At 51.1% G+C, this 12408-nt stretch overlaps 4 protein-coding genes across 4 annotated transcripts; 2 read left to right on the forward strand and 2 right to left on the reverse strand.

Annotated features, from left to right (window-relative positions):
* Window positions 1-2978: 2978 nt before the first annotated feature.
* Window positions 2979-4543, forward strand: PENARI_c010G05528 (uncharacterized protein; the record flags this gene model as incomplete). The annotated part of the gene is made up of 2 exons (XM_022632256.1): window positions 2979-3464; window positions 3518-4543. 2 exons carry the CDS (start codon window positions 2979-2981, stop codon window positions 4541-4543), a joined length of 1512 nt encoding a protein of 503 aa, XP_022487776.1.
* Window positions 4544-5266: 723 nt separating this feature from the next.
* On the reverse strand, window positions 5267-7969 carry PENARI_c010G11651 (condensin subunit BRN1; the record flags this gene model as incomplete). Its single annotated transcript, XM_022632429.1, has 3 exons — window positions 5267-7228; window positions 7281-7848; window positions 7896-7969. 3 exons carry the CDS (start codon window positions 7967-7969, stop codon window positions 5267-5269), a joined length of 2604 nt encoding a protein of 867 aa, XP_022487970.1.
* Window positions 7970-8484: 515 nt separating this feature from the next.
* PENARI_c010G10744 (sodium/calcium exchanger protein) lies at window positions 8485-11633 on the forward strand (the record flags this gene model as incomplete). Its single annotated transcript, XM_022632402.1, has 2 exons — window positions 8485-8688; window positions 8760-11633. The coding sequence occupies 2 exons, from the start codon at window positions 8485-8487 to the stop codon at window positions 11631-11633; spliced, it is 3078 nt and encodes a 1025-aa protein (XP_022488022.1).
* Window positions 11634-12223: 590 nt separating this feature from the next.
* Window positions 12224-12385, reverse strand: PENARI_c010G06057 (uncharacterized protein; the record flags this gene model as incomplete). The annotated part of the gene is made up of 1 exon (XM_022632266.1): window positions 12224-12385. A coding segment is annotated over one exon (162 nt), but the record flags the coding sequence as incomplete, so codon positions are not given.
* Window positions 12386-12408: the final 23 nt, after the last annotated feature.

Here is a 12408-nt window from a genome sequence, read left to right on the forward strand (position 1 = left end):
GGGGGGGGGGGAAGGCAACGAAGGACCAGGGCGTGTGGGGCGTTCTGAGTGTGGCGCAAGCTGACGAGTGGTTTCAGCTTCACTGTCGAAGATCCACCGAATCCCAGCTCACGGATAAAGGGAGATCAGAGCGAAAGTATAGAAGGCGCCAAAAGAGAGAGAGAAAGGGAAAGTAAATGCCCCAGGCTATGACAAGTACAGATTTCAAAAGAGAAACTGGGCACGGCAGGGGATACGTGGGGAGAGTCGAGGCTCTGGAAAAATGAACCCTGAGGAAACCATGTATCAGGTACTTTGTTATACATGTATCGACCATATATTGTCAGGTACCTAGTACCTCCGATTGAGGCTGTGTAGAAGGCTAACGCTATGTGGCTGTGGGTCTAGCACGAGGTGCGGCTGACACTTCTCTTCCAGTTGTCCTCTTCTCTTCATTCTCTTACACTTACACTGACACTTTGAGTATACTGGGCACATAGTCGAGGCAATGGAGCTAACAGAAAAGAAACATGAGGTCATTGTCCAAACCGGTATTCGGTATTTGTCTCCATTGCCACCACACATCCAGAGCTAGAGGTGATGTCACTCCAGTTCAAATATAAAACGTACTTATACGGAGTATAAGAGGAACAATCAACCCAGATGACACGAGTTCCTTAACAGTTTACCAATTGGATCAATAGATCAAGTGGAGACAATTGGCCACATTCTTATATGTTACAGAATGCACACCGTCCAGACTACCTACACAGTACAACATTAGCCTATGACTCTAATAGCAAGGCGCAACACGTCGACTGCGCCATGTTTCAGGTACTAGGCGATCTACAGCCCCATGGTGGGCCACGCTGTGTCCAGTGGTTCATTTCCTGTCATCTCCACTCCAAAAATAGTGTAGATCTGACTGGTTCAGCCGGAATTGTCAGCTTATACGGAGTATACAGTCAGTGGCTGTGATTTCCGTTTTCATATTCTCCCCTTGCCTGACCACGTCAATGTTGTCAAGCCACGATTGATTATGCATGGCATGTATCACCCACCTGAATATGCATCATTTATACCTCGATCCGCCCCTGGAAATTGGCTTGCAGATGTACCCATTCTCTCTCTTTGTCAGGGGTTGTAGCATCGCTTGGGCCCATACTTTGATAACTCAGCGATCCCATTGCGAAAGTGTTAAAGTCCATTCATTTCTTCATTTATACACTTTATCTTGAATCTCTTGCGGTGCCCAATAGATTGAGTTCGACGGCGAACCCACCTGCGCGGCTACTGTATTACAAAAAGTGGCTCTACGAAGTATTCACACATTGTATGAAGCATGGTAGAGTAAATTGCAGCTTTTACATGTACAAACCTGTCTATGCGAAAACGAGATGCTTCGAACTAGGAAGTGGATACTATTTTTATTTCCTCTTACGGAAAACCGACGGTGTATATAGTTCCTTCCCACCAATGATACAATTTCATCTGAGATTCTTCCTTTTCGTCCAAAGTAGAATGGTAGACAGCGTCGATTGGCCCGTAGTTCACATTGACGAGCAGAAATCTTCTGCTCGTCAACTTTCATTCAACCCAGGCATCTGGCATCCTTGAATCGTTTTCAGGTTATCCGACCCTTTCATACCGATCTCCGGGCTCCGATTCGCCAAGTCTGGGTAGGAAAAAAATCTTCTGTTTATAATAACTTATGACATCCCATAAGAAAATGGGTTGGCTTTCCTCAGCTATAATTAAAGGCCCAGCCACGTCGGAAGAACGGAGGGGAGGTATAACCCAATAGCTGCCATATATACCTATTTAGATATACTGAGGGCACAGCTGAGCCAGAGATGGCCGTGACCCATTCACTGGAGAGGTCGGTAGCAGATTGTATACTTCTATAAAAAGGATAGCGCTGCAGTATGTGGCCAGGCCAGTCATGTACAAGTCAACTTGGCAAAGTTAAATAGTTCCAAGGATAGATTGATTACTTCCAGGATTTTCAGGTGGCTTGAAGTAGTCGTTTCAACTATTCTTTGCGGGGGATATTGGCGAGGGGACTCGAATAATCAAGAAACTGTAGTACTCGTGTAGCGGGGCGACCGTAGTTCACATTACTGAGACTCGGAACATGGATTTCTTTCACCAAAATCCAAATGTTGGGGTGAAGGTGAATATATGCGAGAAGAGTACTGCTTATCACCGTGACCAACACGCAGGAATAGCTTCAAGCGCACAGACCTTTCCCTCCCGCATTCTCAAACCTCCCGATATCCAACGGTCCTTATTCGGGATATGTGACCGTGTCTTGCACTAGGGTTGGCGGGTATAATTAATTATCCCTCACCCTGTGGCCTTCCGCTCCCAACCTCGAGCGGTTCTGCAGTTGGTCTGGTTGGCCAGACGATCGGCGGATTAGCGCCGGCCGGGGTGACGAAGATGCATCGTGAGGAGCAATCATGGCCACTGCAGCATCTTACTGGTCGGTCACTCCACTGTGACAAGCTTGGCTGATCACCTTCGCTGGCCAGTCACACTCCCCATTCAACGCCTTGAGGTACAGTGCACTTGCAGAGGCCTCGACTGGCTGCGCATCTCCCAATCATGACCCTGGCTGCTGCTGCTAATTCCATCGCGGCGCTTACTCTGACCCCCAAGTGATGAGAATCAATAGCCTGCATTTTCACCCCTCTCATGCCATGCACTCAGCATTGATATTCAAGCTGCCCATGGCTCTCAATCTCTGACCGTCTTCACTTTTTCGTTCCTGACTCTCTGCTTTGTATCGTGTACGCAGGCCTCGCACACGATATCGGTGATCTATTACAACTCTGATATAGTTCAGCTGTTGTCCTACCCACCTGTGCCCTTGAAAACTTGACTCGCCAACGAGTCTCTGCATTTCAAGCAGTCAGCCCTTTGAATTCCAAGTCGAGAGCTGGTTCTCTTGGCGTGATTGTTCGATTTCTTCGTCTTGTCTGTTGATTATCGCTTCGATGTCGAACTTCGACGACAGTCACAACAACTCCCCTCAGACGTACGAGCCTGTCGTTCCTACGGATCTCACCCGCGGCTCCTATCACAGCGCAATGGGTCCCCCACCACAGCACACTGTGCGAGAGACTCGCAGCTCGTCTGATACGAGCAATGCGTCGCTCAAGAGCCCACGCACTGCTCGATTCGCCGAGGCCACATCCATCCACTCTCCCATTGAACGGACGGAAGCTGGTCGGTCGCCCTTTGCCGATCCTCCCAAGTCCCAGGCGCAGAGTGGCGGTGTTGGTGATCTCGGCTTCGGTTATGTCGCAGCCAACAACGCAGCTCAGCATGCGGATGACCAGGTTCCGATGTCGCCTTTCAGACCTGACTTGAAGGTACCCCAGACGGCCAAGTCATTGAACCCGCTCAGCCCAACTTTCCGTGAGGAGTATATGCTCGAGAAGCAAGAAAAGAAGGCCGAAGTGGAGAATGCCAGAGACTTGGTAAGAACGCCTCCCCGAGGAATCAATCATTGCAACTTACTCATCATCCCCAGAGAATCAAACTCCGCGTCCGTATCGCAAAGGTCTTCCTGAGATTCGTCAGCTTTGGCTGCAGTCTCATTGTGCTATCTCTCTTAGCTGTGACATTGACCGTTTTTAACGCAACCAAGAGCCTGCCCACTCGTAACAGCCTCCCAGCCTGGGCAGCAGGTACCAACCCATGGGCCCAGTACCTCCTCTTGGGAATGGCCTGCGTCTCCCTGGTCGCCTGTCTAATTGTATTCTGGGCCTACCGCAAAGGCGGACACAAACGCGCGGAGAAAGCTGCAGTCTACTACACAAGCTTCTCTATCGCCTTCTTCGCCTTCAACCTGATAATGTGGATCGTCGGCGCAGCAATCTACCAACACTCAAAGGCGACAGGAGGGAACAAAGACATGTGGGGATGGTCCTGCGCCCAGAACACCCGCGAAGAGATCTACCACAACAGCGTCGACTACGCCCTCCTCTGCCGCCTCCAAGACTGGGGCCTAGTCTGCGCAATCATCGAAGTCGTCATCGAAGTCCTAATCATAATAATCTACGTCGTAGTCTTCTACCGCATCTGGAGCAAGCGCAAGCTCATGAAATCAATGGATACCCGCGATAACGCCCGCTCAGATCTCTACCTCGCCCAGCTTCGTCTCCAATCTGCCCCGAACACGCCCGGCTTCGCAGGCTTCAGCTCCTACCCGCCTAAATCCCCCTTCTACGCCGCTGCTCCCGTCGACGCTTACTCGGCCGCCGAGAAGGGCCAGGCTACCCAGACGCAGTACGCTTCGCCGGTCTCGCCTACACGCCCGACTCCGTCCTTCCAGCTGCAGCCCCCGCCTATTCGTGTTCAGCAGGCTACGCCGCAGACTGCGCAGGGTGAGTTCGCTCCTCGTCAGTCGCATTCGCCGTCCCCGCCTCCTCAACACCAGGCTCCGCAGTCTCAGTATGTCAGTGCTCCCGGTGAGCAGACTTACGCTGCTGTGCCGATCCCTGGAGCTTATGGGAGTCCCATGGGGCCGACGTTCCCGGCTGCTGTACACAAATGAGTTTGAAAGACTATATGCTTTTTTATTACCATGCAATTTATCGTTTGGTTCAATCTTGGCAACCCCTTTGAAAACAAGAAAATATCCAAATCATTAAAAAAAGTCGGAAAATCTGCAAAACACCTGTCATATTTGACCTGCTTCAAAACCGGACATGCAAATTTCTGCTCTTTTCTATTTCTTCTGTCCTCCCTATCTTGGAGTCTATAATGTACACCCTGTGGCGTGTGGGAGTTTGGTGAAAGATATTGATACCTATTTGGACTTTCGTACACCGTTTGTGTATTTACTCTCCTTTTCATCTTTGGATTTAGTCCATTGATTTTATATTGCAGTTATTATACATACATATTTACATATTTTTCATTGCTTGATCTCCGGTAGAAAGTAGGCACAGTGCATTCGAAAGAATGCAGAAGAATGACAAGCCCTTTTGAGAGCAGTATTCTTTGACTTCGATGTTACTGTAAATTAGAGACCATTATATCCCAGATATATTTGAAGTAATTGAATCATGGTAATTGAATCATGAAATTGAAGGAATAGTAAAGACCGAGAAAGAAAAAGACCAAGACCGCCGCTCACTGCGAACAGGAAAAGCCAAAACCAAAACGCCGCAAGAATCTACCAAGTCACACCATCCTGTCCATCACTCATGACCAACATGCATATCGTAGTGCTTCTACCCGAGCCAACTGTACATGCAACTAAGAAAAAAAAGCCTCACATTCCGCCTTCTTCTATGATAGCGTGTGTATCCCTGGAGACGAAAATCTCCTCTAGGGTAGCAGCATTGGCACCCATCTTGCTGAGATCGCTCTCAAGAACGAGACCTTGTTCGTTGGCAAGATGGAGAAGACAAATGAACCCGAATGAGGTACTGATATCCCGTAATGTCTCTGCGGGATATACGGCCTTTAGGGAGTTCATGATCTGCGTGAACCGTAACCGTCCAGCATCTTTACTATCCATAGGCTTCTCGGGGCTTTCAGCCTTTGGTGTTGCGGGCATAGGGACCTCTGATTCGGTCTCGGCCTCAGTCTCGGGTTCGGGTGGGGCGTCGCTGGATACAGCTCCGGGTTGTGAAGCTGATGCGAAGTCGACGGCGTCAACTAACCGCTCGCCCATGCCCTTCCACATCTCCACTTTGAGACGTCGGACGTCTACCTTCTTTGCAACACGGGCATACGCCACATAATCTGGGCGTGCACGGCGGCCTCCTTGTGTGACAAGTTGTGAGCCGTAGCCACCACCCGGTCGGCCAGGTGTGGCGCCGACCATATTTAAGAGCGCACTAAGGCCGGTTGCACCACCTGCTTCGACTGTAGCGCCCGAAGTACCATCTGGAGGCGGCGACAGCATCTCTCGAGCATCTGCAAATGGCAGGTTGTCATCATCGTCGTCGAGATCCATGCCGTTAGGGAAAGCCAGGCCATCGTCATCAGCAAAGAAGTTTGCATCATAGGCACCAGCAGCACCTTCTTCGCCAGAATTCTCCTCTGGCTTGTGATTTGCCCAGAACGCTTCGTCCATATCACCATTGCCCGAAGTCAGATCCTGGCGACGACGTTTTCCTAGTATCTTCTTCGAGCCCATCTTGGCCTTTGGCTTGAGGAACAATTGAAGTAGATTGCGTGAATTGAAGTGCTTGTCGTCCGGCAGCAGATTGCGACCCTTTGTCTTCCATTGTGTCTTGGGTAATGAGACTGCGGAGTTGGAGCTAGCCGGAGTGTAGATCAACTCAGCAATAGCAGGATCGAGCGGTGCTGCAAAATCAATTTCGAAAGGCTCCTTTTCCTTGCGTTGCTTGGGTGCCGCAGTGCTCGGTGCTGCGTGCTCTTTTATTCTGCGAATTTTCCAGTGCTCTGGGCCAGCCCAGTTTTTCTGTAGCGCATTGTCAAAGTAGCTCAGAATATTCTCGTGGTCGTGGTTATTAGGCTGATGAGACATCGAGATGGCGTATGCATCCTCGTCACCTTCCTCGCCCTCGCCGTCGGCATTATCGTGATCCATCCGGTGAACTTTGAGCATCGGTTCTAAAGCAGCTTCCCGAGCCCATACCTCGCCTCCGTCACCGAATCCAGCGTCCCCACTGAGATCAAAGCCAGCCAGGGTGCCATCATCATCATCAAACCCGACGGCGTTGTCATCATCCAGCATAATGCCAGACGGATCATCAACTGGGTGTCCATCCTCATTGAGCTTGTCTTGTCGCCATTCTTCAGGGGCCTTGAGGAGAGGAAGATCCAGTGATCCACTGGGATCACCCAAGTCCAGGTTCTTGAGTGATGGGCAAATATCTTGTTCCCCGAGACGGTCCAAATCTGGGAAAAATTGGGTTGCTAGTGAAGCAAGGTCGATCTCTGTGTTGTTCTCAAAGGTCTCGCTTGCTGTTGGCTGGGGAGGTTTCGGCTGGTCCTCTGTCTCCTGCTCCGGGTCTGCAGACTCCTGGCGGTCATCCTCAGCTGTCTTGGCATTGTCGTCCACGGCATCATCACTGCTGTCAAATACGATTCTTCCATGACCGTCAATAGCAAGGTGGTTCAAGAGCAAGCCCTTGGCACCTCCTTCATCGAAATCTGCCGACGCTTTCTTAAATAGCGGGTCCACAGCAAACTCGAGTTCGAACTTCTTTAGCTGCAGAGAGGCAAATGATGGTGCTAGGGTGGCTTCGTGAGAGCGTGTCTAACAACCAGTCAGCCAAATCCCGTGACTTCCCATGCCATATACACCATACCTTCTTGCGCGACTTGCGAGGCTGGCCATCCTCACCTTCCTCATCCTCTTCGCCCTCCTCTCCCTCCTCTCCACGCCCTCTCTTGTCGCGGCTATCAGCCAATCCGCTCAGAAGTTTTCCGGTCTCTGTCGCGACACTATCCACTCGGCTGGTGTAGATCTTGACACATCCATCAAGAGTGCAACTAGCTTTTTGGAAGTTCACACCGTCTCCTTCCTTCAATAGGGACATGTCGTGGAAGTAATCGATAAGCGCAAAGTTCCAGGAGTTGTTCGCATTGATCTTGTTGTCGGTAGCCATCTTCATCCATTCCTCAAAATTGGCTAGGATGGGCACGCGCTTCATCGGCGTCACTGCGCGACCATTCACATCGCTCTCACGGCCACGGTGACTAGATCCCCGGGGTGTCGCGGGACTGTCGCTTCCTTCACGGTTGTAGCTGGTGTATCGGCGGGGTGGCATAGGCGTTTTGACTGCGGCTTTGATTTGACTCATCTGGCGATCATGCAGCGCTTGACGGGCCTCCTTGCGCGCGGCCTTCTCGCCCATGTCATCATTAAGGGGTATTCTGATATGGTCAGCTCAGTGTCAGGATAAGCATCCGGAGGTACGTACTTGACCGGTGAGTTCTTATGAGGGGTCGAAGTGCCGCCGGAGCGGCGATGAATCTTGTTTGCGACACGCGGCATAGTTGCGGTTGCCCCCTATGGGGGATATCGATAACGTCGGGATGGAAGGATTGATGGAGAGGGGTTGATATCGACTGAAAACAAATGGGGAAGTCGGCAAAACAAACATACGGCAGTGCGGAGAGACCAGTGGTGCAGGGAGTCACGTGGGTACTATGTGGTGCCTGATATTCACGGCCAAGTAAAGCGTAAGTTAAGTTAACTAGTTAACTAGATGGCAGGCAACAGCCTTTTCTTCATTTCCTTCTCACGCCTTCCAGTCATTGTTTTTGTACATTCAAGTTGATCACCCTACATGTACATGTATTTGCGGCCTGTTACATGTACTTCGGTGCTGCGATAACGATCCGACTAAGCCGACTAAGCGCATTGGCCCACCAGGCTGACATCACCGCTCTCACCGCAGTGCATCAACACCTGTTCGAGTCTACATGAGATCTCCAATGCCGATAATTTTGGTATAATCAGATCTATAACGTCCTCATACGTCTCATGATGCTGCCCTTCTCGCCACAATGAATCAGCTGCCACCCTTCCTGCAGCTTACCGTCCCCAAGAGACCTCGATACTCAACCCGACCATTCTACATCACGTTGCTTGTGTTCACAGTCCTAACAACAGCAAGTCTGGTCTTTTCAGGGAGAAATGAGCCGGGATCTTTTGCTCAACCGAGTACAGCGGCAGGGCCAAACCTCTTCAAGCGAGAGGGCGAACCAGAGGTACCACTCCCTCCAAACTACTCCCCTGTGTGATAACGCCAAAGGCTAATGCTTTGTACCACGTCCGGTAGTGCCGCTCGGTTCGCAATGTGAGAGATCAATGTGCATTCGTTCGCGCCAACTGTCCAGATCATGAGGATGGCTTGATCTCCTACCTCCAACTCTATTATTGCACGCTGGCCGATGCGAAACCGGTGGCGTTCACGATTTTGGTTCTCTGGCTATGCCTCCTCTTCAGTACCATCGGAATCGCAGCCAGTGATTTCTTGTGTATTAATCTCAGCACACTGGCCAGTATTTTGGGGTTGAGCGAGAGTCTCACGGGCGTGACCTTCCTCGCATTCGGCAATGGGAGTCCTGATGTGTTCTCTACGTTCGCCGCGATGCGGTCGAACAGTGGAAGTTTGGCGATTGGTGAGCTGATCGGGGCTGCGACTTTCATCACCTCCGTGGTTGCAGGCTCTATGGCTCTGATTCGGCCGTTCAAAGTCGCGCGTAGAAGTTTCGTCCGAGATGTAGGCTACTTTGTGGTTGCCGTTTCTTTCAGCATGTTTCTGCTTGCTGATGGAAGGCTTCATGTATGGGAGTCCGCTGCGATGGTAGGTCTCTACGTCTTCTATGTCGTCATGGTCGTGACTTGGCACTGGTATCTGGTTCGGCGGCGCCGAAAGAACGAGAGGGACCTCGCAGCGCGAGCCCATTTCCACATACCGGACAATCAGGAACTGGAAATTGAAGAGGCTGAGGATGATGATCCCGGTGTAGCCTCTGAGTCACGGAGTCTACTTCGCGGGGCCACGACGGAGGATTTCGATCTTTTGGAACGCGCCGATGTTGTCCCTCTCTGGAAAGAAGAGGATAACGAAGATGATGAAACCCGGAACCGGTATTTAGCCGGGATTCGCGACAACATGCACGTATATCGTCCCATGCAATCGAGACGCAACACGATGAACCCCATTCGTGCTAGTATTGTCGGTGCATTGGAGTTTCAATCCGTGCTTAGTTCGCTCCAGAAATCCAAGAGCACCCATCGCAAGCCGACAATAAGTTTAAGAAGCTATTCAGATGACGGCGAGTCAGATTTCGATACGCGCTCAGTAGCCTCCCATCCTCGTGCCAGTCGGCCGTTTGGTTCCAACGACCGCCTGTCACCTAACAGTGCAGCTGGTTCTTCTCGAGTTCGAGCTGTGTCAGCAAATGATGCCGATGGCTTGAAGTTGGACGCCAGTATCCTGGAGCACCGCCCAAAACAAGGTCCACTTCTTACCGTGAGCGGGCCCTCTTACGAGGATACTCCTGGTCAAAACGCCCTGCAGGCTCGCCAGCTCCCCCGAATCGATACTGAGATAGCGCTCACGGCTTCTCCTTCGAATTCTACACATCCATCGTTGAGTCCAAGTCCGGTTGTTTCACGTCCTGCCTCCCCAGACCACCTCGACCCCTCAGCTGCTTTCCAGGCTCCCAATTATCAAGCCACTGGAACAAATGAACGCTCCCCAATGTCAGTATCTCCCGGTGGCCGCACTGTAAACAGTTATCATTCTGGCTTTGGCCTAGAAAGCCCTTCAGTGCCTTTCCCATCCTATACCGATTTACCCCCTTCTGCGCCACGACCACCCAGCATTCGACTCTCAAATCCAGCAAGCCCCTTGGAACGGCTTCAAGTCCAAGATGGACATGATGAATTTGCTCATGTAGGCCTTCCTTTCCGAAAACTCCTAAGGAAATGGTGGCCTGACTCGATTCCCCCTCCCCAGCAGATTGGTTGTACCCTCTTTCCGACCCTGGCAGGCTGGAAATCCAAGAATATCTGGGAACGACTCCTTGGTCTAATTGCAGCTCCCAGCGTTCTACTGCTTACTATCACCGTCCCAGTGATTGAGCCTCAAGGTCCAGAGTCTGTAGAACCAGACCCACTGCCCTCAGTGATCATCCAGGATGTTGGTGATGGGGACAACCCTTCCCCAAGAGTGAGGCTTCCCGCCGACAGTCCAATACTTCTTCCCATAGAACATAACCATGCGGGGTCTGCTTCGAATGCACCAGCACACCCTCACCGCAAATCCACACACAAACACAGTGGACGTCCACGCTGGGACTCCGAACTCCCAGCCGCCCCACCAGCGGCCGCAACCATGCCCGTCCAAGCAAAGGATTGGAACCGCTGGTTGATCTCAATCCAGCTCTTCACAGGCCCCTTCTTCGCCGTCCTCATAGCCTGGACAACCGTGGACGAAGACCGCCACCTCCGCAACCTCCTCCTCCCATCTCTAGTCTCCCTCCTCTTCTCCTCAATCTGCCTAACAGCCCTGATAATAAGCACCCGCCGCCGAAACAACCCCCGACCCCCAAGCGCAGGCACCTCATTCCCCTTCCTCTCCCAAGAAACCCAATCCCAACCCCGCACCCTCCCAACCCCATGGCATCCCTTCCTCTCCCTCCTGGGCTTCCTGGTCGCAATTTCCTGGATAGCAACAATAGCCACAGAAGTCGTCTCCCTCCTCAAAACAATCGGCGTCATCCTAAACATCTCAGACTCCCTCCTTGGCCTAACAATCTTCGCCGTCGGCAACTCCCTCGGCGACCTAGTCGCCGACATCACAGTCGCAAAACTCGGATACCCTGTCATGGCCCTGAGCGCCTGCTTCGGCGGGCCCATGCTCAACATCCTTCTTGGTATCGGTCTGGGCGGGCTGTACATGACCGTCCACGGCGGGAACGCCAGACACAACGAGGCCGTTGGTTCTGGGCGGGTTACTTACGATATTGCTATCTCCAAGGTTCTTGTTATCAGCGGGGCATCGCTGTTGGTTATTCTTGTTGGTCTTTTGATTGTCGTTCCATTGAATAAATGGAAGATGGATCGGAAGATTGGTTGCGGGCTTATGGTTGTTTGGTGTGTTAGTACCTTGGGCAATGTTATTGCAGAGCTTCTTTCTTGAGTTGGCTATTTATGATTGATGTTTTTGGCCATTGGTTGTTTTATGGCGTTGGATCTTGCATTTTTATACGCAACAAATAGTTTTCTTGTATGATGATCATGGTGTGGTGTTGATGCATTCAAGACAGTACAGTATAGTCTCTTTGCGTGGATTCACCGCGGAGGAAATATAATATACGAAATGTATTGTTTGTTGAATTAATCATAATTTCGATCAATTTATAGCACAGCACTCCTTAAGAATTGCTACACACAAAGTAAACATGGTGATATGATATCCTAGCCAGTCTACGGCGTTAATTACTTACTACGAAAGCTTCAGGCAAAATAGCCGCCACTAACAATAGATTGCCTAGCGCAGAAACGTTCAGTTGTACAATATCCTTGGAAGCTGAAAGCAGCTTCAGAGAAACAGATGATAGACAAAACTAATATTATTCCAAGAAAAGTACAGAAAGACTAACTACTCGCAATTATCAACGAATCTTGTGTCAACCGGTCCCAATCATTCAACGCATTGACATCCTTCTCCTCGTCGCTCATCTATACAGTATGTACTCTCAACGACTGACTCTATCGTCCCACCCTCACAGGACGCGACCAGCAGACGAGCTCGTGCTGCGGTCGTTCACCTGAGTCTTCTTCAGGGACATACCCTGCTGGATAGAAGCGAGGAGGGCACCACGGCCGGCGCCACCGCCAGCAGCTGGAGGAGGGGGGATACCGGCTGGAGGGGGTGGAGGGGGAATACCGGCTGGAGGGGGTGGAGGGGGAGC

This window comes from Penicillium arizonense (genome assembly GCF_001773325.1).
Source record: "Penicillium arizonense strain CBS 141311 chromosome Unknown PENARI_contig010, whole genome shotgun sequence".
Taxonomy (NCBI): Eukaryota; Fungi; Ascomycota; class Eurotiomycetes; order Eurotiales; family Aspergillaceae; genus Penicillium; species Penicillium arizonense.